The sequence below is a fragment of the Siniperca chuatsi genome, linkage group LG17, assembly GCF_020085105.1.
Source record: "Siniperca chuatsi isolate FFG_IHB_CAS linkage group LG17, ASM2008510v1, whole genome shotgun sequence".
Taxonomy (NCBI): Eukaryota; Metazoa; Chordata; class Actinopteri; order Centrarchiformes; family Sinipercidae; genus Siniperca; species Siniperca chuatsi.
This window is the reverse complement of record NC_058058.1, coordinates 8,685,388-8,709,754: the sequence shown is the minus strand read 5'-3', so window position 1 is coordinate 8,709,754 and position 24,367 is coordinate 8,685,388. Positions and strand designations below refer to the sequence as shown.

Genomic DNA, 24,367 nt, shown 5'->3' with positions numbered 1-24,367 from the left:
AGACAATGATTTAATCTTATGGAAAGGGTTGTAAAAATAACACCTCTGATTTGCTCCAAATTCAAACAGTCATCACTTCCCTTAGTGACTTTGTAGTAAGTTTCTATTCTCCTTAAATAAATCATCAATGTACATACACTGAGTATCATGGGGTTTATTGGCAAATAGGCATGGTGCGCCAAAGCAAAAGGAGACATGGAAGTGATTTTGGTGTCTATTCTGTCACCATAGTTACCAGCTGGAACCCGAATGATACTGATATTTGAGGGTTTTAAAAAAAATTACTAGCTATATATTGGCTGTTAATTGTTTCTTTTTACAGAAACGTGTAACATAGACAAAAAAAAAAGATTAAAGGGGCACTCCAGCAATTTTACACATGAAGTTCAGTTTACTCGTCACGAGGAGTAGTACCTCAGCCAGTGAAAGCAGTTTTGAAAGAGGAGTGGGTTTGAGAGAAGCAAGCATTTAGGAGGCAGGGAGGGTCTAATGAAAGACCCTACTGAGTTGCATGATGGGAAATGTAGGATTCAGCATTTTTGGAGCTTGACCCATACAGTCAGGAGATCTTGGCCTCTGCTGCGGTGATTTTGACCATGTCTCTGTTTCCCTGTTTATCTCAAATATATCTTTAGCATTTCTGTACTGCAAGTTCTTGTTAATAAGTGAGCCCCCACATGCACAGATAGTGATAAGATAAAATTGGCCAATGATATTAGCAATGCAGATGTATTATTTGGGTTCTAATACCAAAGGGACAATATCCAAAACAACATATTCCTTTAACTTTTATATTCCTTTAATACTTTCCTCCATTTTGTTGCTGGATGCTTACACAGTTTATGTCAAGAACAAACAAAGAATTCAAGTTTACCACAGCTTACTAGTCATGGCAAACAGTAAGAGGAGAAAAATGTCTTGATTAGTGATGTAGATAACAGAAAAGCAGCAGTGAGAAACAACTTTGTGGACAGATTATGATGTACCAGTGGATTTACCTTCTCATAGTATTTGACCTCATATTCAGTGCGGCTGCTGTTTGGGTAGGAGGGCTCCCTCCACACCAAGGTTATGCTCTTTTGCTCGATCTTCTCTGCTTTCAGCTCACTGATCAGAGATGGTGCTACAAAGAGGGAGAAAGAGGAGAAGGGAGAGGGAAAGAAAGATGAGTTTGGGGATTCCAGTCTCATTCAATATATATATAATAGCTTGAGGTGTTTTCTCAAGGACATCAGAAACAGTCTTTACTCTCCTATGTTTCCAGTTTTTACACATTCTTGACAGTGAATTCTCTCACAAGGTGGATTTTGCCAGTAATATATATACAGTATACCCTATTGTATTCTCAGATCTGAGGTGAGAGAGCTAAAGAAATGTGGATTGTGGGCATAAAAGAACAGATGGAAAAGTCCAACAAGGATGTAAGGAGAGGAGAGGAACAAAGAGAACAGAAGTACTGTAGGTTGGAGAGAGGTAACAGATTAATTATTGAATGGCGTGTCAGAGCAGACAACTTCATCGCACTCCATGAATGGACAAACACTGCGTATGTTGCTTTGTCTAGTGTATGTGTGTGTGTGTGGCATTGAACAGTGCCTGGGTCAGTACATTGGGACTGACAATAGATCAATACAGATATGGATTGACTGACAAGTCTGTATCGACACGAGACTAACGGATGGAGACGCTCTTAATCTGAACTCCCCGTTTACTCTCTGAATCTCTCAATTAAACTGACCTCGGAACTTTTTCTGACTCAATCTAGGAGAGCCTCAGCGAAATTCATCCTGACAGATATTTCATCTCTTATTGATCACAATAGAGAACAAAATAGAAGATGAATTATCCACACAAAGCTTTCCAAATTTAGATGCAGTGGGTAATGGCACCGGCTTGCTAAGCAAACAATTTCATTACTGAGGAAAGACCAGTTCTTTGTTTCTTTGTCAACAATTGACACCCAGCACATAGTATGATAATCTGCAAGCACCACCCACTCTTCCTTAAGTGCTAACTATGCCATGTATAATGAAGTAGGAAAATGGGTTGTCACTCAAAAATACTAAGAAAAATAAAGGGGTACAGTTAGCTTAGTCAAAAGGCTTTTATGTTTGGGAGGAGCCCTGCCATTAAGGCCATTAAGGTTAGGATTAGTAGGGGAGGGTAAGGGGTGTTTTCTGTCATTTTTTGTAACGGATGATAATTATTTCTGTTTTTCCATTTACTTAAACGCCTCCCCCCCCCCTTTCAAAAAGACATGGACCCTCAGGATATTCTATGGCACGAAAGTCCCTTTTCCTTATTTCTTGCAGTTTCTTTTTGTCCCTGATTGCATTCCTGTTTGCCATCTGTTTTTATTCTGTCCCTTCTCATTCGCCCCTCAGTCACCCCATCAGTTGACTGCTCCTCTTTCTTGCGCTACCCACTTCCTGTTCATCTTTTTCCTGACCTTTAACCACCAATTCATCTCTTTCCTCTGTGAAAACAGCCACACTAATGAATATGTTCTGCCTGTCACTCACACATGAGTAAAACTATGTGAACACACAAAATTCTCCACACACACACACATACACACAAAGCATCTGTGCAGCTCCTTCAGTCCTCCTCTCCAACAGCAGGATATTACAGTCATTTTAGGCAGCGGATCAAAGACACACTCGATCTATCTGTATCTCTCTCTCACTGTCCATCTCCATCTGTCTATTTTTTTATGTCTCTGAAAACACAGGTATACATCCATTATTCATGGTGGCTTCTATGAATTTTTGTATCATAGAGGCAGGGTGGGTTTGTATCTGTATGCATTTCTTTGTTTGTTTGTGTGTGTCTCAATGAGCGCTGAATCTATCATTGCATTTTATGTCTGCCCAAAATATATATATATATATATATATATATATATATATATATATATATATATATATATATATATATATATATATATATATATATATATATAGCTCCCAGGCCTCTGGTAGAGGACCTGAGCTCGAAGGACGAGACCACCCGCGGAGGGTGAAGGACAAAGTTTTTTTTTATCAATTAAGAAAAAGACAAAAAAGATAAGTTAGTTTTATAATGTGAAGCATTAAAAAGGAACTACAGAAAAAGTGAAATGAGATTCTGACATATTGCAATGATGCACAAAATACAACCTCAGAAATTAACTGGTTTGTTTGAGGTGGTACTGTAATATTTGATTTGCTTTAAAACATACTAATTCCATGTCTGTTTAATGTGAAAAACGTATCATAGTTCAGAGTTACTTCATGTTCAGAAAACTTTGCTTTGAGGCATCAAGTCATTCTGAGGAATATCCCCACATAATGTGAATGCAACATATGATGTAGACAGTAAGGGGAGGGTGGTTGTAGAAAAGAAAGGCACTGAAGGAGAAGGAAAGATGCTAATGAACAGTATACAGGAATGTAAATAAACACTGGCACAGAAATTATTCTCATTGATTAATGAATCTGCACAGGCATATATTATATAGTCTAGAGTAAATAGACTGCAGTCCAGCTCATTAGAAAATAAAGGAATTACTCCCACAGAAAAGCAGAAGGAAAAAAGAAGAAACAATAAAGTATAAAATGCTCAGGTGAGATGGACAGGTGGTAAAGGACAAACATTAAGGAAATTGAGAAAAAGTAAAGAGAAAGGAGCTAGGTAGTAAGATGACGTTTAAGAGTGAAAGGAAGTTCTAACATACACCCTCTCCTTTCTCTAAGTCCCTGCCACCCAACACAAAGAGAAACTCAGTCTAACACACTAAACCAAGAACACAGTGTCAACTTGCTCTCCCCATCTACAACTGCAGGCTATTGTCTGCTATTCTTTCCTTCCTTGTGTGCTGAATTATGCATAGGACTGGTTCCTGCCTCCAAACCCCAGATCACAAAGCTCAATCTGACGCACAACAAAACAGGTGTGCACAATTTCGATTCACACAGACGATCGCTGGAAGGCTCAAATACAAGAGTAATACACCGGTTAAGGTGGTGTTTCCACCTCTGCAGCTGAAAAGAAGTGGGCTCTAACTTCTGTGGCAGACAAACTAGGAGTGTCTGAAATGTTAGTGCAATTTCTAAAACCTTGAGGCATTCACCATAAACTACAGTACATATTAGTGTATATGCAACATGTACACTAATACACATGATCAAACTTTCATATTCAAGTGGAAGAAGACTTTTCCTAAGGCCTGAAAAACACAGCTGCTCTCCTTGTGGCTTCTAAAACATATTTTAAGGTGAAATAAATTATAAAAGAATTTAAATCTGATGTGTGCTGCTGCTACATCCATTTTGTTATCTACAATACCGTATCATCTAGAAAATGTCTTCTAGGAACAAGAAGTCACAAAGAATGATGAGAAAGGTTCGATCTCTTTCACAATTTTCACAAACATTCCAAATGCCGATGCTATTTGTGTATCTATGAAGAATTTGGACACAATTATGGAGCAATGGTTACTATGTGAATATAATAGTTTCCAAGACACATACAAGCGTTCAGCTGTTCATACAAACAGGCATAAGTGCCAATACTGCACGCCCACCACTTCGACACACACACGACACACAAGAATGTATGGCAGCAAATGGCGGGTAGTGTTGCGTTTGGCAACGTATTTGAGAGGAAGAAATCGATGCCGACTGCCGTCTGAAATGGCTTTTACACTCATAAACACACACACACACACACACACACACACAATTGCACAATGATTTTGCAAGTAATATAGAAGAGGTGATGGCCTTGTGGGCAATATGTTTCTCCAGCTCTGCTGTAGAAGTACACAGCAGACGTATTCAAAGCCTCATCATACTGCAGAAATCACATGGCAGACACACTGATAGGCACTTGTCACAAAGATATAGGGCTTTCGATAAGATCCAGTATGAAAGCTTTGCTGTGCACATACCAATCACTGACACAGATAATGGTCTATGGACTTCAAAGGGACACTATGATGAGAGCGAAAAAGTGAGACATGAGAAAGTATAACAGATGGAGTTTGGCACAAAATGGCAAACAGGCAGCACACAGCTGTACCTCTCAGTGTGTTGTGTGCTGTGAGGACAGGTTAGGGCTGGGTATCATTTAGGTTTTATAGATTCTGACTCTTCTGACATTTCTACACCCTTGAGACATTTGTCACAAACTCAAAGCCAGACAACTCAAGACAACAAAGTGAACATTTTGATCGTTTTCATATTAGTTGAATAAGTAAAGAAATCAAAATATGAAGAAAGCAAAAAAACTTCACACTGCTGTAACGATAAGTTGTTATAGAGTTTTTTTAAGATGCTTTGTGGTTAATGTGAATATTCTCTATCCATGCCATGCACTAGTTAAGTATTTGCTATGTTTTACTCTGGATGCACAGTTAAATCCTGACCACTAAAAATTCTTACACCACACTGCAGTAAATGCTACATTATGTAATGTGGGCTTCTTCCCTTTTATTAAGTTATTTTCCTGTGATGATAACATTTTGCCCTTTAAAGTTCAAGCCACAGTCCACCATATTGTAAACACTGCACATGTGCGTTGGTGTGTGCATAATCAGCGATAGAGACAGAGGCACAGGTGCTACCTAACTTGCTTTTAGAAATCAAAAAACTGAATTGAAAAGCATGTTTCTTAACAAATCCCTGAAGTTCCAAATCAGACCCAGTTCTCAATACGCAATCCTGTAGACACTAGGGGTTATGTGGCAGCTCTATGCTCAGGTCTCTATGGCAGGTAGATCTATGAATAGACTTTGGCACAAAATGGCAGCTGCTGCTGTAGGCTCTTGCATCCATGTGTACAGAGGCAGCTGAGGTGCAACTGGCATCTCTGTGTCGTTATCAAAGGAGACAGGCAGAGGAGCTCCTCTCCCCAGGGGTGACGGCACAAGCACGGCTGAACATCTCGCAGTCATTCTTACTTTTCTCCTCTTTCTCTTCCTCGTTTCTACCGGTCCTCTCTCTAGAAATTCTCTCTCACCGTTTCCACATCTCCTTATCTCTCCATTTCCCCAACACAGCTTCGTCGCCATCTCTGTTCTCCTGGGAATCCGCTGTTCCCCGCAGGCCTGTTTGTGCCTCTGCTGAGATGACATCCATCTTGTCGGGAGGGGTTTTCATTGTTCTACTTCTCACCATCTCCGCCACGTGTGCAACTTTACGCGCTCCTGAGTGCCTACGCATATTAAGGAGTGAGTGACTGCATGTGTGCTTGGAATGAAGAGAAGAAGATGGTAGAGAGTGTGTAGCTATAAGTCGTAGGCAGGAATGATTGAGAGAGCTGTATCTGTCGGGCCTGTTCATGTTCAAAGAGTTAATGGGAAGCAAGAGCGTTGTTCCCTCTGGGCACACCACTGGCTTCTACCTGGGGTTAAACATATAGTGCAACGATTTATGTGACTGACAGAGGAGGAGTGGGAACATTACGTTTCTTCTGGTTCAGCTGTCCCTGGGGCTTTTTCTGCACCTACTGCCAAGAGCATTTCTGTTAGTGGGTCCAAAATCCCAATGTAGTGTGCATTTGCACATGCAGTTTTTTAATGAAATCATTAAAGTTTCAAACAGTCAAGTAGTTGTGTGGTTAACTTTTTCAAGTATTTTCAGTCATTTAAACATTACGGTCACGTGTGTCTACAAGCTAAACTCTTTATCAAAGCAAAAAGCATATCAGAAAATTAATAAGGTACCATTGCATTTATTGTAGTGCCACGCCGGATGTCACTCAGACTTTAATTATTCAAATATCCTGCTGACAGACACTTGACTATCTGAAAGCAGAATCCACTGCTGCACACTTTCAACTAACATTTGCGTGGAGAAATACTGTAATATCCTCTCAGATCTTAAAGCAATGCATTCCTTGTAATGACTAAATTAAAAGCACACAGTTAGTAGAGGTTTTCAGCAGCTCTTTGATGTAAGAAATAAGGTGGGACATTGAAGAATTACATCTAGCTGTTGCAGTGAAATCACTAGTAATTTAAAGCAACCTTGTTTCTGATATAAACAAAAAAATCTAAATAAGTTTAAAAGCATGATACAACATAATGGTGTGGGCAATAATGCAAAGACACAATATAATAGCTTTAAAGTGTCCTATTAAGGCATTCAAGCACAGCTTTTAGAATATTTGTGTGTAAAAACACAGTTAATGTTTTCTTCTTTAAAGTGAATCAAAGATCTTAAACATTTCTAAGGTAGTTGAATAAAGTAAGCTAGCATGTATACGCATCTTTAAACACTTCTTAATTCACTCCTTTGAGTGAAAAATGAATGAAGACGTTGTGATGTTTAAAATTGCAACATCTTTATTTCATGATGCACCAGGTGGTTATATGTGCATGCATGTGATTGCATCCTAATCTAATGATGTTGTATATAAAAGCAGCCACCCTACCCAGGTCTCACTTTCTTGCAGCGGGTCTTGCTGTTTTAATCTGTGGCTATCAGCCTGCCTCAGCTGTGGAGCGCTATCTGGCAACCTGTCCCTGCTCACCACTCAGTCTAATCTGTCCTATCAGCATCCAACCACCTGGACGCTTCATCCCAAATACACATACAAACACACAATTATTCTGCTCTGCACCCAAAGTAGGCTCATACTGTAATAAGGAGCAACAGAAGGAAAGGAAACATGATTTTATCCAGGATCCTGCTTCAGAGGTGAGGTGAGCAGATGCAGTCAGAGACAGGTATTATCTGTGGTTATTACCATTCATATCAGTAAAGGAAGAAAAGGAGAGGGGAGGTGTTTAGAGGGAATGGGTCTTTAACACACAGAAATGTGGATATTTCTGGCTGAGAGAGGGAGGAATGGTGCAGGGAAGACACCTGGATAGGGCACATTTTCATCTAAATTACAAGATTATATGTTGCGTGTTTGTGTGTGTGTTTGTGTGTATCTGTGTGAGAGTGACTGGTCTGTTTGTGTAACAGAGAGTAGTGTCTCAGTGATGGAATGATTAAATGTGTCAGTCAGTAGGTGGGTGGGCGAGAGAAAGACCAGAACAGCGAGCGAACAAGCAAGCGGGACAAAGAGTCTCTCGCTGTATGATATATTCAAAAGGACCTGATCAACATAATCCAGCTGTGCAAAAACACCAGTTCCTGAACATAAGCTTACAATGAAATGTATGAAACATTTCTGCACATACATGCAATTCAAAATTGATAATTTGGCATTAGTGGTCTTTGTCTGGTCAGATGTTAAGAAAAAGAAAACATGAGGACCTGCTGAATGTCAAAAACCACCTATTACCTGTTGGCTCAGCCTTTACTAAGCTTACAAATCTGTCAAATCTAGCATCTCACACTCCCACCAGGGCAGAGCGACTGGGGCCGACTTGCTTAAACCGCTCTTGACAGCTGCACACCAACTGATTCTGAACACTCTTTGGGCCCAGTGTGCTTTAGCCTAAAGGCAGAGGCATGGTCTGATCGCGACGCGTCCGTCAAGCCAGACAGCCTGTGCCCAGAGCCTCAAACAAATAAAAACACAGGCCCCACACAGACTCGCAAAAACACACACATACTGTAGAGTGGATGACCTAAGCCTGCTGCAGGAGATTGGCTAAGAAGGTGAAGAAAAGCTCTATGTGCCCTGACATACTTGGAAGGAGAGCGAATGCATGCACACATATACTCACATCTCTACATACTCTTTCCTTTACTGCTGACATAGTGCAAGTGCAAAGTCAAGTCAAGTGCAAGCCAAACATGTTGAGAGAGGAGGTGAGCTCATATAGTATATGCTAGGTTTGGAGAATGCAGCTCTGGAGGAAGTATTCAGATGTTTTACTTATACAACACAATCCTGTAATCTAAAAATACTCCATTTAAAGTCCTTCAATGAAAATGTCACTTAAGTAAAAGTATGTAAGTATTATAACCAAAATATACTTAAAGTATCAAAAGTAAAAGTATTCATATTAATTTTCTGAAAACATGACCCTCTAAGTGTTATACTATAGCCTACACTTATATAATATTAGATTATTATTACTGATGCATTAATGTGTAAGAAGCATTTTAATGTTGTAGTTGGTCGAGGTGGAGCAAACTTTGACTATTTTATATACTGTTTAATCTATAACAATGCATCATATCTTTTAAACTGATCATATATTTTGTATGTCAAATCTTAATTTGTAAATAAAGCTGTCAAATAAATGTAGTGGAGTAAAAAGTAAGTACATTCCACCACTGGGAGAAAGTGAGAGGGACAGCAGAATAAAATAACCTACTGTAAATGCTAAGACAAAAACACACAGCGTGTCATTTAGATTTTTTTGTAATGCATATTGAGAATGATGAAAACGTTATGTTGAAAAAAGTGTAAATATACACAGTCTTGCACAAAAAAGTATATTGTATATAATGTTTTGAAGACAACTGTTTGAAAATAATGTAAAAAAAAATAAATTAAAAAAAAGGCCTAGTAAATGACCAAGAGGTGTGTGTCTGTGTGTGTGCAATGTTGGTCTGATGAGCTGAACTGTCTGTCACCCACCTACTGTTGTATCAGAGAGAAGTACGCTGTCATTCAGAAAGACAGCTGCATCGCTACACAACTTTCTCGCTCTCTTTCGCACAGCAGGGGGCTGCGATCCTCCCCTCCCCTTCAGCAACAAACCCCACAAAAAAATAACAAAGATGGCGCGCACACACAAACACAGCCAAGCTCTCTCAATAGAGGCACTATAAAGACCACACAAGGTATTAGTCGGAGAAAATGAGAAATGAGAATGATTTTGAAATTCAAACTTTTCTTTCTAGTCTCATCTTGACGATAAGATTTTGCGTTTTCAACTGTTTCTCTCCCCTCCTGAGAGGAGTTTGGCAAACGATGTGCATCAAAGACAGCCCTCAAGCACTGTATAATACTCTGATTATGAGGATAACATTGAGTGTGTGTGTGTGTGTTTGTGCCATCAACTAACCCCAAGCTTTGTTTTTGTTCCTAAGTGAACACCACAATTACCCGAACAACAAGAAAAAGCTGGTAAAATCCACATACAGAGCACACATACTAAAGACCCTGAGAGCGCCTCTTCATAGACTCCAATTATAAGCCAAGAGGTAGGCAATTAAAATTCCCATCACAGGGTGAAAAAGCATCTTAAGTGGCTGGGCTATAGTCCTGAAAAGTAGCTTGATGACTCTATTCATTTGCTGCCTGCTGAAGCCTCACCTTCCCATCACTTCTAATTAAGGAGGCAAAATCCAAACATCCAAACTCCTCCGTGCAGACGGCTGGAGGCGGGAATCAGGTGGGAAAAAGGTGGAGAGGTGTGAAAAAAAGGCTATTGGAAACTAAATGACAAAGAAGCAGAGGAGCAATCATTCAGTGGAGCAAAAAAAAAAAAAAAACATGACTTTGTTCTGTTTTTTTCTGTCACAATGCAGGGAAGCTGTGATCCCAAATTAATTCAGGCTCAAACTTATAAATATTCAAACAGTCAAACTGAAACGTGTACTCAGAAGCCAGAGTATTTAGAAAATCATGAGAGGTGTTACATCAAGAGAGTAAGAGACAACTCCAACTCCATCGTTCTGTTTAGCCTCCCTTCTTATCTTCCTTCCATCATTCAAACATCCAATATTCCATTTTCCTCAATTCCTTCAGCAGAGGCACAAAAGGAAATAGCATACCAGGCATTGGTGCAAAGTAAATAAGTACATTTAACCAAGTAGTGTTCAATAGGTGAGTACAATTTTGAAGTACTTCTACTTTACTTAAGCATTTCCAAATGAATCTACTTTTTCTTCTACTTCTTCGACAGCTATAGTTACTAGTTACTTTACAATTTTACAATAAAAAATACATTTAATAAGCTTATAAAATACAATGACTTTATCAGTGGTTCCAAACCTATTTGGCTTGTCTGTCTTTGTTTCAGATGCCTATGAGTTGTTAGCAGTTCCAAAAAGAGATTCCCCCTCTAATGTTCTCAGAGGATTTAATTAAAGTAATTGTTCAAGGCCCAAAGAGGTAAACCTCTTCAATATTTCACAAAAAAATCCCAGAATATTCCATTCTATGAATACAGATTTGTGTCGTAGAACCTTGTTCTTTCTCCATTCCTACCCCATTAATATAATTATATAATATAATAATATGCCAATTTTCTATAGAATAAATACTTTTACTTTTGTTACTTTAAGTACATTTACTTAACTTTACTAAACCACTTAAGTAGTTGGAGTAGAGTAATGGAGTATTTTCACATTTACCTATTGGTAAATGTTTTCTTAAATAAATGATCTGAGAACTTCACTGATACCAGAATTCTGCCACATTCCCTCCGATTTCTGCTTTCCTCAACTTTACAATTTTATTCTCCTGTATTCTTACACTATATCCCGTGCTGCTCGTCTCACTTTTCCTCGCTTGCTTCTAGTCATCTTTGACTCTTTATGTACCCTCTTCTATTTCTTCCTTTTTATCTCCAGACCTTACAGTCCTACTCACAGCTCCTGACTTTTATCCAACACAAGAACTTATAAATGTACTCCTTTTGCAGTTTTCACAGATACTTGTTAAAAGCACCAGATAACTCCAGACAGTTCAGACAAAAAAGTTTCTACTGTATGCACACCATTTTTGAAGAAATCCATGTATTCTCGCTTTTGCTCTTCACCCTGTACTTCCTTTCCCCTGCACCCAGTAGGCATTCTACTCACAATGCTACACCGCACACCTCTCACCATCCCTCCACTTCTATATTCATCCCTCTCTCCTCTCCTCCCTTTATGCGTTCATCTCTGAGGCCCATGTAACTCCGCAGGGACCAGCCATCTAAAGCCCAGCCAGTAATCCTCTCAGGATATTGAAATGCCAATCCTTCCTCCTCCCTGACCCGCACCTCCACCCCATCTCTACAGCCTTCCTGCATCCCTCTCTTCTTCCCTGCCTCAGCTAAAGCGCTTTGGATGTACCACTGGGGGCCAAGACATTCAACTAAAGTGTGTTTTGATCGCACACACACACACACACACACAAAACACACATACACTGAACAATTCTGAGGCAAGATGTCATTATCGCATCCTTTCTTGCACACAAATCAGGCATGAAGCAATGCACAGAGCGTATGGCATGCAAGCATGGTAAAGCACACACATGAAAATGTGTGTATGGCCTGGGGCACGCAGAGCAGACACATACACATATATGCATCCCTAATCCACAGCAGGATAAGGGTCCCCATGAGCCCTGGGCAAAACTGATCCCCCATTTACCCAGCCCATGCCCCATCTCCTCACACAACTCCAGTCATGTTTCTGTCCCCCTCTCTTCTTCCCTTTTATCCATCCATCCATCCATCCTTGACACACCATGCAAAACTCCCCCCTTCCCCTTGGTGGCCTGGAGAGTCCTGATAAAACCCCATCTGTCTGGGAGAAATCCACTACTCCACTGTGCATGTGCAAGCATCCGGTTTGAGGAGATCCTTTTAAAGCATTACATTTGTTTTTGGTTTTAATGGAGAGTTTTAATGTCACTCGATTTAAAATGCTGTTCCAGAGGCAAAGAAAAAAAATCTTAGTATTTGCATCGATGTAAATTGACCCCTGCGTGTCTATGTGTGTGGTTGGGTTTTTTTGGCCATAAGATAACACCCGTTAGCGCCTTCTCTCCTAATCTCAGACCGTGCCCTTAAATCCTCAGGCTTTCTTGGCCCTCAGCTGCCAGCTAAACCATACCACCCGCTGCTAACAAGCTTTCCGTGCCCAGAAAAACAAATATGGTACAGTAAGAGAAGATGGGGAAAGAGTTGTAGAGAGGATAGAGAGAAGCAGAGAGGTGAGGAGGAAGAGGGCAGCGGTGATTAAGTCAATACAGGCAGTGAGAGAAAGAGAGGATAGTGGCAAGAGTGGGTACGGATGGAAAGGCAGGAGGAGGAGGGAAAGAAATTGCCATCTAAGAATAGTGAGTTTATGGGGAGAGCAGGAAAGGATAAGGTGGGGGAAATGAGGAAGGAAATAGAGGGTAAAAAAAGAAGAGATTGGGATACAGAGGAGAGGAGGAGGTAAAAAAAAGTAATGAAGAGATGATGAGGTGGCAAGAGAGAAAGGGAAAGTGTGTGTGTGTGTGTGTGTGTGTGTGTGTGTGTGTGTGTAGGTGTGTGTGTGTTAGCTTTGTTCCAAATCCTTGCTGCAGTATTCATAAAGGTCAGTGAGTTTTGATGGTGTAAAGTCTTGGTGTGGAGGCGCACACACATGTACGGACACAGGGTTGAGGTCTGTGCAGGAATGTTTTTTTTCACTTCTGTATCTGACCGGGCTGCACAGGGTGTCCGACCATTACCGCCTGCTCCTGCAGATGAGCTACCTCACTTCACAGTGCACAGAAGATCTGATCACTCCCATCCCCAACAATGTTTTCTACTGAAAATCTGTTGGTCTTATCCTGTTGCAAAAAGCGACAGGATAAGCAGGTACCTAATCCCACTGCAGCCCTCTAACACAAATGCATGTGCACACAGACATTCAATCCTACCCCACTTGACCCTAAGGGAGAGCTGTTGAGGAGCATTGAGGAGAGCAGGCAAGAGGCTTTAAGTGATCTTTAGTTGGTTAGTTGTTGATCTGAACCATGCTCTGCTGGTCATGTGTAGAAACAGGTCTTTGAACAAAGCTGACATGCGATGGTGAAGTCAGGAAAGGTAAGACAAGACACATGTAAAGAAATTCTAAAGCACATTTCCAAATCATGTCTCTCTCTCTCTCCCTCTCCCTCCCCACACCAAATGTCAGTCTAAATCCTCTCTGACACAGAAAGTCTTCTGAAACCCCTGCAAACACACTCTCCTAACCCCTTGTCCAATCCCTCTGGATGGCACGGTTAGCGGAACAACTCACACCCTAATACCCCATAATAACCACAAATCAACGCCATGGCAACTGCTGACAAGACAGACAGACAGGGAAGGGGAGATAAAAAGGAGAAAGGTTGAAAGAACTGGGGGGACGGGGAAAGTAATCACCACAGGTTTGTCCTTTTCTGATATAGTGTCCCTAACCTTGTAGCTTGAGGTTTCTGGCTAGCTAAATCCCTTTAGGGAGGCAGCTGTAGCTTGTTAGCCATGTTAGCGTCAGCTGTTCTATTGTAGATTTCAAGTGATGTCAGACAAAGGAGTGAGGTATGAGTAGAAAAGACAACACATGTTCTTTGAAAGAAATTGTCAAAAGCATGTTACTCTGATTTTTTTTTAACAATGTGGCGTGTTTTGGAAATACTTTTGGCCACAAAGATTACCACTGTGAATTAAAATATAATGTCTATGAAACTATACCATAACAGTGACTAAGGCTTTCCATGGACAAGGTTAAATTGCATAAAGTAATATTTTTGATAAAACATCACTTAACACCACGTATAGTGTTACTCGTAGTGCTGAACCACTCTACGCAGCCTAGCTTCTTTTAACTTTTTCTTTAACCTCCTTACCTCACTAGTCCTCCAATAAAAAATTTAAATCAGAAGTCTTCAGCAAACAAGCTTAAACAGGCCGACAGTACACAATCTACCCAGCACGAAAACACAGAGGTTTGAAGTAAACCAGTGACTGGTGAAGAAAGTTGAGCATTTAGCAAGCTAAGAGTTGAAGACATTTTTTCTCAACATTTGATGCACCAAACAAGAGTCAAATGGACAGTGAACACTGAATTTCATTTGTCAGGTGGCCAGAAATTCCCCTAAAATAAGATGACCATGATGTTCAGTGTCTGCTGGCCGGTAAGAAGGCAAATGTTTGCAAAAAGGTTTGCTATAACAACTTCTTGCGATGGTAGTCTATTATGTCTGAGCCTTTATTTTGTCTGATGATTGATTGATTTTGTCGTTGTCTCACTTAAGTGTATTTAGTCCGGGGTTTTTCCTTTGTTCATTGTTGGGTCGTTGCCCTTGTCATGTGCATTTTGGTTGTGCTTTGGTCCCATGTCACACATCCTGGATTTTGCTTACCTGTAAGTTTTTGTTGGACTGACTCCTTGTTTTCTTGGACCTTGCTTGCATTGTGAACTTTTGTATTTTGCCTGCTCCCTGTCGGATTTGTTTGCTTTTGGACTTGTTCTCTGCTTTGACCACTGTCTGCCACGATACACAAGCCAGCTGCCCTTCCTGTTCTGCCTTCTAAGCTACTCAAGTCAAGCCAGAACCTACACTCCCCGTCTTCGTCCCCAGAGCCTTGCTGCTCTGGAAGAGCTCAGATCCCCCCGTGTTTACTTGCAGTATATAATAAAAACAGTTGCTACCTCATCCAAATACCACTTCCTTGTGTTATGCATTTGGGTTCTTAAATCGTGCACATAACATGTCCTTGACCACACATACAGTAAAGCTGTCCTTTAGCCTCTGGTCCATGTGTCCAAATATTACACTTACATAACATTTACAGTTGGTCAAGAAGAGAATCTGGGCCACTGAGATGCACACACATTAATTATAAATGCTCTCAACATCAATCTCCTTAAAGCCCCCCTCATTGTACACAGAGGCACAATCTCAGTCATGAACCCCACTTTCAACACATGACCTAAAAGACTCATTGATGATTGATTGAGATGCATGTTTTTATGTACATGCAAACCTCTTACTTCCTTCATCAATAAAGTGAGTACCTCACTGAACTCACTTGAAACTAACCAGAGACCCATACTGAGTGCTGCTGCCACCTCAGAACTTGCAAATGACAGCTCTCCATTCATTATGTAGCCCATTTTTCTAAGCTAATTTCCAATTAGTGGCAAAAACACAGCCCTCCTCACTTTTTCATTGTTTCTCCATCACCTTCTTCCTTGTGCAGCACCTTTCAGTCTCTCTGCCCTCATATTACATTTGCTTCATTATGCTTGACTCTTTTTGGAATAATATTTCTTTCAGCATTTTAAAATGACGGATTTGCAAAGAAAACAGAGTAAACAAGCTTGCACAAAATATGCACAGTAGATATGGCAGGTAAATGTGTGTGTGTGTGTGTGTGTGTGTGTGTGTGTGCATTTGTGTATTAGAGAGTGTTTGTCAGTGTTCAAGCCAGAATGTGTTCTTGTACATTTTTTTTTTATTGTGTGTGTGTTTGGTCTTTTCACACTCGAGCTCCTCCAAATAGTGCCGTTGCAGAGCTGGTTGACACGGCTACTTGGCAAAGTGCTTTTTCATGCCCCTGGCTAATGGCCTGCTGAAGACTTCTGCCGATGAAAATGAGATCACCTCCACCGGTGAGACTTTTTGCTCTGTCTGCAGTGATGGGCACACTGTCAGTATGGGGAAGGAGTTTGCGTTGCTATAAGCATACACACAAATGAAAGTCATTCTACTGGATGCACATTTGGTTTTGAATGCCTCTGTGTATACACTACTGTATATTGCTGTATGCATGTTGAGAATCTACATAAATTACAAGCATATTCAAAGGTCACTGTGTGTCTGAGAGTGAACATAAATCTATTTATGAACAGAGAGTGTGAATGTATATGCATATAGTTTTTGGGCATGTGTGTGTATGCATAAGCTGCCCACCCTTGCTGAATTGACTGCTGCCTCCACTAATGTTATGAAACAAAACCTTAGAAGTCAGAGGTGCTTTTTCAAACAGCTAAGGCCATAAATGTATTGTGTGAGGCTACAGTCTGCCTTGTAATAAACTGATCACAAAAGATTACATCATGTAGTTGTGAAGATAGTATTTTCCCCACCGGCTGGTTTTGAACATTAGCACAATTTATAGCAAAATAGCACAAATATTACTGCAACTTGCACCTTAACCTTTTGGAAAAGCTGATGCAAATTCAGTCAAATCAGCAAGATCCTCCAGGACTTCCTTAAAATGTGGCCTACTGCAAGATATTCAAATTGAGAAACAAATTAAGCTGATTTAAAATTAATTTTAGCTGACATGTAATGTAGTCTAAATGCAGAAAGCATTTAAGAGATGTTCACGTATGCTGGTTGTCTGTACATCTTCTTTTTAGAGAGTGTGACAGTGTGACCTCATTCTTGCTCAGCTGTTTGTTTCCTGACTGTGGAGACTTGTACTGCAATTTAAATTGTCAAATGCCCTTTCCTTGTGCATGATGTTTGTGAATTTGGGTAATGTGTGTGGTTATTTTTAAAGATCAAACTGGGACTCACCAGGCAGGCTTGTTGACACGTTGACCTGGGTGTAGAACCTCTTGTTGGGCAGCAGCTCTGACACCCCGTTCAAAGCTTCCACAGTAAATGTGTAGTTGGTGTTGGGGAGAAGATTGACCACAGTCACTGTTCTTTCTGTCAGACCAACCTGCTGAGGCACAAAGCCAACACTTGCCCAGCACGGTTCGCACTGCCTTCCGACGCACCTCCGGCACCCCACGCTGTAGGTCAGATCCGCCCTGCCTCCTGTGTCGGATGGTGCGGCCCACTCCAAGATCAGCGTGGACTGCTTCAGGGTGTAGACCAAGTCTCTAGGTGGGGAGGGGGGCCCTGGAGAGACAAGAGTAAGAAAATTGCATTTTGGTTCATTGTTACAGCCCTTAAGAATTTATTAGTCTTTTTTGAAAAGACACAAAGACACACGCAGAAGAAGAGAGGGGACTAGGCAATATGTCTTCCCTCTTTTGTAAACATCAATACTTAATTAAACACATCCTCGCTTCTGCAATTGTTATGCAAAGAATTTTACACTTTGTTTAATCATGTCACTAGATTCCAAGAAATACTAAGCAATGCCTATTACACTTCCTTGGATAAATAAAAGTAACAACATGTTTAACTGTAATGTAGTTGCCTGCATTTGTTAAAGAGACTGCTCGAACATCATGTTGCTGAAGCTTGAAACGTTTGACATGATGGTGTGATTGCATGAGCTCAGTTTGCACATCACGCTATGATAATCCTGCTTTATTCAGGCTTTGGTGTTAACAAACAATTGTTTTGATGAGAACCATTGGACCCTAAGAGGCAATTGAAAATGTGGAGTTGTTGCTGCGATAAAGTAGTATATCAGTATTATCATGGTCTCGTGGTGGGAGTCAGAACAACATGTAATAGATTGGGATGGTGGAGAGATTATTGATGATGCAGACAGACAAGAAAGCACTTGTGAATAAGACTAGGGCTAAAAGCAGTAGCTGTGTGTTGGGATGAAAAAAATACCCTTTTTCCAACTTGTGACTTTATTGGCTTATCAATGCTATTTGTCTGAACATGCGTGTGCATGAGCATGGATAACAAGTTTGTCCATTATGTACTGATGTCAACAGTGCTGTGTGGAGCAAATCCTCCACTTACCATCAGTAAATAAAGGTGAGTTGCCACGGAGAAGGCTTTTAACTCTCCTGGAACACAAATCTGATTTGATATGAGGGTATTGATATGCCAGATGCATCACAAGAGTCTGAGCTGCCTACTATAAGGCTGTGTATGTCAAAATTTGTGGTGGGACGCTTGAGGTAAAACAATTATAATGTATGTCTGGATTATACTTAGGTTGTCAAAGCCAATGAAATCTGTAGGAAAATTACATCATCAGTCTTTGGAACCACTGTCTGATGCACAGGGCTTGGGATGTAATTTAAAACCTCAAGTGTTTTAAAATCAACCACCCCATGTGACAAAAAAGTTAAAAGTAAAATATACAGTCCAGTCTTTAAAGGGCTGTAAAATGTCAGGCTAGAGGACTGTATCTCTTCACTAAGTCAGTGTCCTGACTGACCTGTGCCTTTTCCTGCAGGTCCTTGCACACGGAGGCTCAGGCCATTAAAGGCCATGAATATTATATGTGTCCCTGTATGTGTGTGCATGTGCTGTGTAATGAATAAGTGAAGGTGCGCTGCTCTGTGCGTGCTGTCAAACACGTCACACACCACAGCTGCGTCCCGCTCCCAGACACACGTGGAGCACAGAGTTACATAAGCCCAGAGAGCATTCAGAGTGTGAACACACAAGCACACAGCTTGTGTGTTCACACAGCTGGGCCTTTTATTCACATCTCTATCTACTTTCGCGGTTTCTCGGCCTTGAACTCCCTCTTTCTCTTAAAGTTGCCCTTTTCTCTCTTTTATCTTTGAATCAGAGTGCTGCTTATTAAAACTTGACCTCCCTCTCTTGCTCCTTTCTTTCCCATCTTTTGCCCTCTTTCACTCTCCACCTGTGTCCATTTTCCATCTCCTTTCCCCCCCTGTCCATCCAAATGACTTTTTGACTGCCTCTCCACTGCTGCTCCAACATACTACATCATAGCAAATCACAACTTGATGGGTTTTTTTTTTTTGGTTTTTTTTACAATATTGTCATTAAAGCCTTAAAGAAGAGTCTTCATTTATGTATATCCATGGAGTCCATTGTTTTCCCATATCAGGACACCACAAATGGCACACTCACTATTAACAAGGACATTTACCAAAAAAGGGGGAAACTGTTAAATTAAGTCAAGGCAAAAAAATCTAAGATATCAATGACACATAGCCAGTGTATTATGTGTATTATCCATTTTGCAGAAACAAGCTAATGTTTAAAAAAGCTTGCTAACTACATTAGTTAATGTTAAATGATTTGCTATTTTTGGTCCTGTTCCCATCTGTCAGCTATATAATGATGTTTTAGTGTTTGTTTAACAATGAAGATGCATTCATTGAGATAAAATGAGGAAAAAATATATTGGTTGGGACAAATACAGGAATATAATTGTATGTAATATGTTGGCTAGCATAGTTAGCTAGCAAATTTTAGCCAGTGGGGATAGCCAGGTTGTCTTTAGTAGCCTGTATCTGCTATCTGAACATGCATGATACACCCCTCCCTCTTAGAAAAGAATTAGATCTCAGACATGTTAAATGTGTATCCTATTATCATGTGTGGTTAAATATCATGGACAGAGATTTACATTGCATTTGAATAACCTGTTGAAGATGTTAAAGATGTACCAAAGCAAATCCAAACTTGCTCTTGATGTTTTTTTGTTACATTATTGCCATTAAGGCCTATGAAAAGTCTGCATTTATGCATTCCCTTCAGTCAGAAGTTAAAACTGTTATGCTGCAACTTTATCCTTCCTCCTAGAAGTCATTGGCTCCCACTGGTTTCAAAAATCCATTTGCAGAAACATACAGTGGCAAACATTATGCATTACTTTAAGGTATTTTTTTCTTGGAGTTATATGCTACAATCATTGCCATTGCAGTCCTGTCAGCAGTAGTTCCACTCTGCCAAAACTGAAAGACATATTTCTGTGTCCCCAGTGAGAAATTTCCTTTCACTGTTTCCAAAGTTTTACTTTGCCTCTTCACTGTCACCGGGAAATATTTACCAGTGTGCTGTAACGGGAAATTTGTAAATAGTCGTCATTAACAATGGTAATTATTCATGTCAGGAAGTATTACAAGATGAATCTCATTTAAAATAATGTAGCCGTGTGTTCTTTCACCTGTTTCAAAAGGATTCTCAAAACAATGATGTGAGTCCGTTAAAGAGACAGCAGTAGGTTATAAATGTGGCAAACACATTAGGATTTAGATACTTCACAGGCATAAATGTCAAAGGGAAAAGAATAAAATTACATTGGTTTTATTCTTTAAATGCTGAGATAAGGTATGCATATCATATTTCTGTTTATTTTTATAATTCTAGATTCATCAACTTCTCTCTTTGTCTCTCTTTCTCCATCCGTACCATGCGGTGGATTAGCCAAATCTGGGGATGATCATAATTACCAAATCAATTGTGTAATTAATGTGGTCATTAGTCTGCTATAAATGTTATCACACAGGGATCAGAGGGCTCAGCGATCAATATTGTAATTACACCCCTCCATCGCAGTTACCATAAAAGCTAGTATGACCACACACTTGCACTTATATATATATTACACACAAGTGAAGAAAAAACACGCATGCACTATAGCGAACCTAAGGTTTTACTGCCCTGAGTATTCTCGGGATGAAGAGCCCATTATTCTTCCATCTAATTACTAAGCTATATCAATAGGCTGTTCTCAATGCAGAAATCAATAGGGCTACCCTGTATGGTCTTTGTCTTATTGGCCTTGTAGTGCATCTTTAGTGGAGAAGAATGCTATTCGGTATGCGAGAAGGGGTGAGAAAAGGTAAGAGGTGAGGGATGAACGGATAATGTGCGGACAGTGGGGATGAGATTATAGAGTTTGTCGCTTGCGGATAGAGGGATGAGATTTCAGTTTGACAGAGGGAAGAAGAATGGGGTGATAACATGGATGGCTGAAACAGATGAAGAGGAAGAAAAATGTGAATAGGCAGTTGGTAGACATAAGAGTGATGAGTGGCCGAGTTAAGAAGACAGACAGAGAAAAAGGAGGGAAATGTGTGTTCAGGGGTCAAAAAGGAAGAGGAGGATAGAGGGGATAGAAAAAGATGGGGTGGTCCAGTGAATGGGGTGGATAATGGATGCATGGCAGAAAATGGATCTGTAATGTCAGGAGAAAAGGTGGAGGAATATGGAGAGAATGTATAAGGTTAAGTTAAGCAAAAGATACGAATACATAATGTGGACCTAATGTTAGGGGGGATGGTAGGGGGGATGAAGGATAGATGGATGATAAAAGGGATAAAGGTTAAGAGGCAGAGAAAATGGCTGCATTGGATGCATATGTGTATACTATTAGATGAAATAGAACGGGGTGTAAGCATAGGTCGGGAGGGGGGAAGTCCACCTTAAAACATAAAATAATGTGTATGATCATGAGGAGGTTTTCTCTATGGAAGATCAACTCTACAAATTTTGTCAAACAAGGATTGGATTTATCTGATATCCTTAAAATGTACTACATCTAAAACTGTGCATTCAAAATAAATCCCTACTTTTTAACTCTCTCTCAAACAAGACAGCAAATGTTTCATGTTTACTCATGCTATCAAGGGGAAATAATAAAAAAATTTGTTTGAGCATACACACATTCTTTGAGTTTGTAGCTGTAAAAACTCTTTGACCACCTCACTACTTTATTATCAGTAGAGCAGCACAAGACACATATCCCGTCTGTAGTTTTGGGACAGACTTGTTCCTGGTCAACAATTTGGGAAAAATTGTTGACCAGGGAAAAAACACTTGGCATGTCTTTAGGTGGATTTTTCTACATGAAAGGAATGCAATACTAGAAGAGGGGTATAAGGTGAAGGAGAGGTGAAGGTGGGTGAGATGAGACATGGAAATGAGGTGATGAGGAGGAGCTGGAGATGGGAGAATGAGGATTGATGGTGAGACAGAAATTGGGGAGGTGGGTGGAGGTCAGACGAAGAGGTGATTCGATGAAAAAAGGATGAAAGGATGCAGAATGAAGGACAGGTTGAACCACAGGGGTAAAGTGGTCTTTAAGGACAAAGAGGCAAACGGCAAGAGCAGATATATGAAAGGCTGAATGGGTGGGTGTGATAATGATTGGCTTACAGACATGAAATTGCTCACTTAATGTAAAAATGTCTACATGAAACGATACAGTGTGTGAGTGATACACAAATATAAACATATATGATCTTATTACTTGTGCATGGTGCGGAGGGTGTGTCCAGGGGGGTTCTGAAGTGGTCCTCCTCACACACACACACCACAGATCCATCCTCGTCTGCGACACTATTGGCTGGGCAGGGAAAACACTCCTGCTGTCTGGAGGACATCTTGTAGGAGCCAGGGGGACACGCTGCAAAAGAACACACAGAAATACAGTATATTAAGATTCCTACTTCCTTTATCTTAACAAGGTAAATCCCATTGAAAGCCATATTTCTGCACAGTGAATGAACACATAAATCACACGTTTTTATGTAAAAGAAATTTAAAACCATGAGATATTTGTATAGAGAGGCTAATAAAAATTATTAGCTCTTTTAAAAATAATTTAAAGCATTTTTACTTCTTTGCACGGAAAGTTAGTATTCCACTAACCACAGCAGCATTTTAAAGCCTATAGGGGAAAAAAAGCTCTAATCTCCCTTTCAATTCATGAGAGAGAAAATTAAGAATGAATGGAGAAAGCAGGTGAATCCACAGGGAAGTACATATGAGATAAAAGATATGATTAGAGGAGAAAAGTAGAGGAGACTTTAGCTAAATCCATCTGACAAATACAATTCTCACATTACATGTGATCAGTGGCCTTGGCAAATGGCATCAAAGGCTGCTACTGGATTGAATCAGCTAAGCAAATGAAAACAAACCAAGGCAATGTGCGGGCACGCAACTGCAAAACTTAATTTTGTTGTTGTTTTCCACATTTCCCACTTTATTTGCTAGTCTTTTCAAATATCTCCCAACCACAGCACACAAGAGAGAGACTACGAAGGGTGAGAATGTTGGCGAGGGCGATAAGCACTCATGACCTTACATGTACACATGTAGCAGAAGCTTATCAATGCATGTGTGACAATGGGCGGTGCATAAACACAAACACACACAGAATAAAACTGGTTATTTTACACTCTCCCTCTATGCAGTTTCATTTTCCACTTGCCGTGCCTTTGTAGCAGGTGATAATGGGTGTGAAATCAGGGAGCCAGCTACCGCTCGATGCTCTACTTTCCTCTCTTCTGAGACTGTATTCTAAACAGCGGGTCTACATTAAAAGCTCTGGTATGCTCTCTCCCTCTTTTCCTTGCTCTCCTCTGCTCTCTTTCTATTCTCCTAATACATCTGTCTGTCTTTCTTATCCCTTTCACACTCTTCATGGCTTTCTTTTTCTTCTCTGCTTTGCATTCTACCTTTCTCTCCTCCTCGTCTCTCTCTCATCTGCCAATTTAACTCTCTCTCCCTCCTCCACTTAAAAACACATAACCTCCAAAAGGCTTCCTTTGCCATGAAGTAACTCCCCAGGTTTGAGTAGAAGGATAGGCTGATATTCAGACTGAATGGGCATTTCGTTATCACTTATGATTTAGTCCTGGTTTCTTTCTTGTTAGGTGTTTTCTGTAGGAGGAGTGACTGACTTTGGCCTCACTGATCACTAGTGCCTGACACATCCACTCAGCACTGAGACTGTGTACGGAATTATGTATTATATTAAGCAAGCTTCCAAAGAATGGCAGTTGGCATTGAGAATACATGTTGTTTACCAAAAGACAATTTGTTGGTTAAATAAGTGACAAAGCACAATGAAGTTCTCACATATAAGAAAAAAATAGTAGTAATAGTAATAGTTGAAGACTTCCACAACACAAAATCCAATGTTTTCCTGCGTGAGGACACCTTGGGGAGCAATCTCACTATTGGACACTTACCAAAAACAAATAGAAGACAGTTTAATGAAGACAAATATTCAAAGATGAAGATTTATTCAAGGTTGTGCCTATTGACTGGCTATGTGCCTACTGACTGGCTAACATTAGCAAGCTAGTCAACTAGT

At 40.3% G+C, this 24,367-nt stretch overlaps 1 protein-coding gene across 2 annotated transcripts in view; it reads right to left on the bottom strand.

Annotated features, from left to right (window-relative positions):
- The window catches only part of LOC122864511 (ephrin type-A receptor 7-like), a 151,848-nt gene that overhangs the window by 30,673 nt on the left and 96,808 nt on the right, over positions 1 to 24,367 (bottom strand). For both annotated transcript variants that reach the window (XM_044171995.1, XM_044171996.1), the window contains exons 4-6: positions 22,514 to 22,669; positions 17,155 to 17,484; positions 999 to 1,123 (exon numbers count right to left, since the gene is read on the bottom strand). In XM_044171995.1, the coding sequence (XP_044027930.1) occupies positions 999 to 1,123; positions 17,155 to 17,484; positions 22,514 to 22,669 (611 nt within the window). The remainder of the gene's footprint in view (positions 1 to 998; positions 1,124 to 17,154; positions 17,485 to 22,513; positions 22,670 to 24,367) is intronic.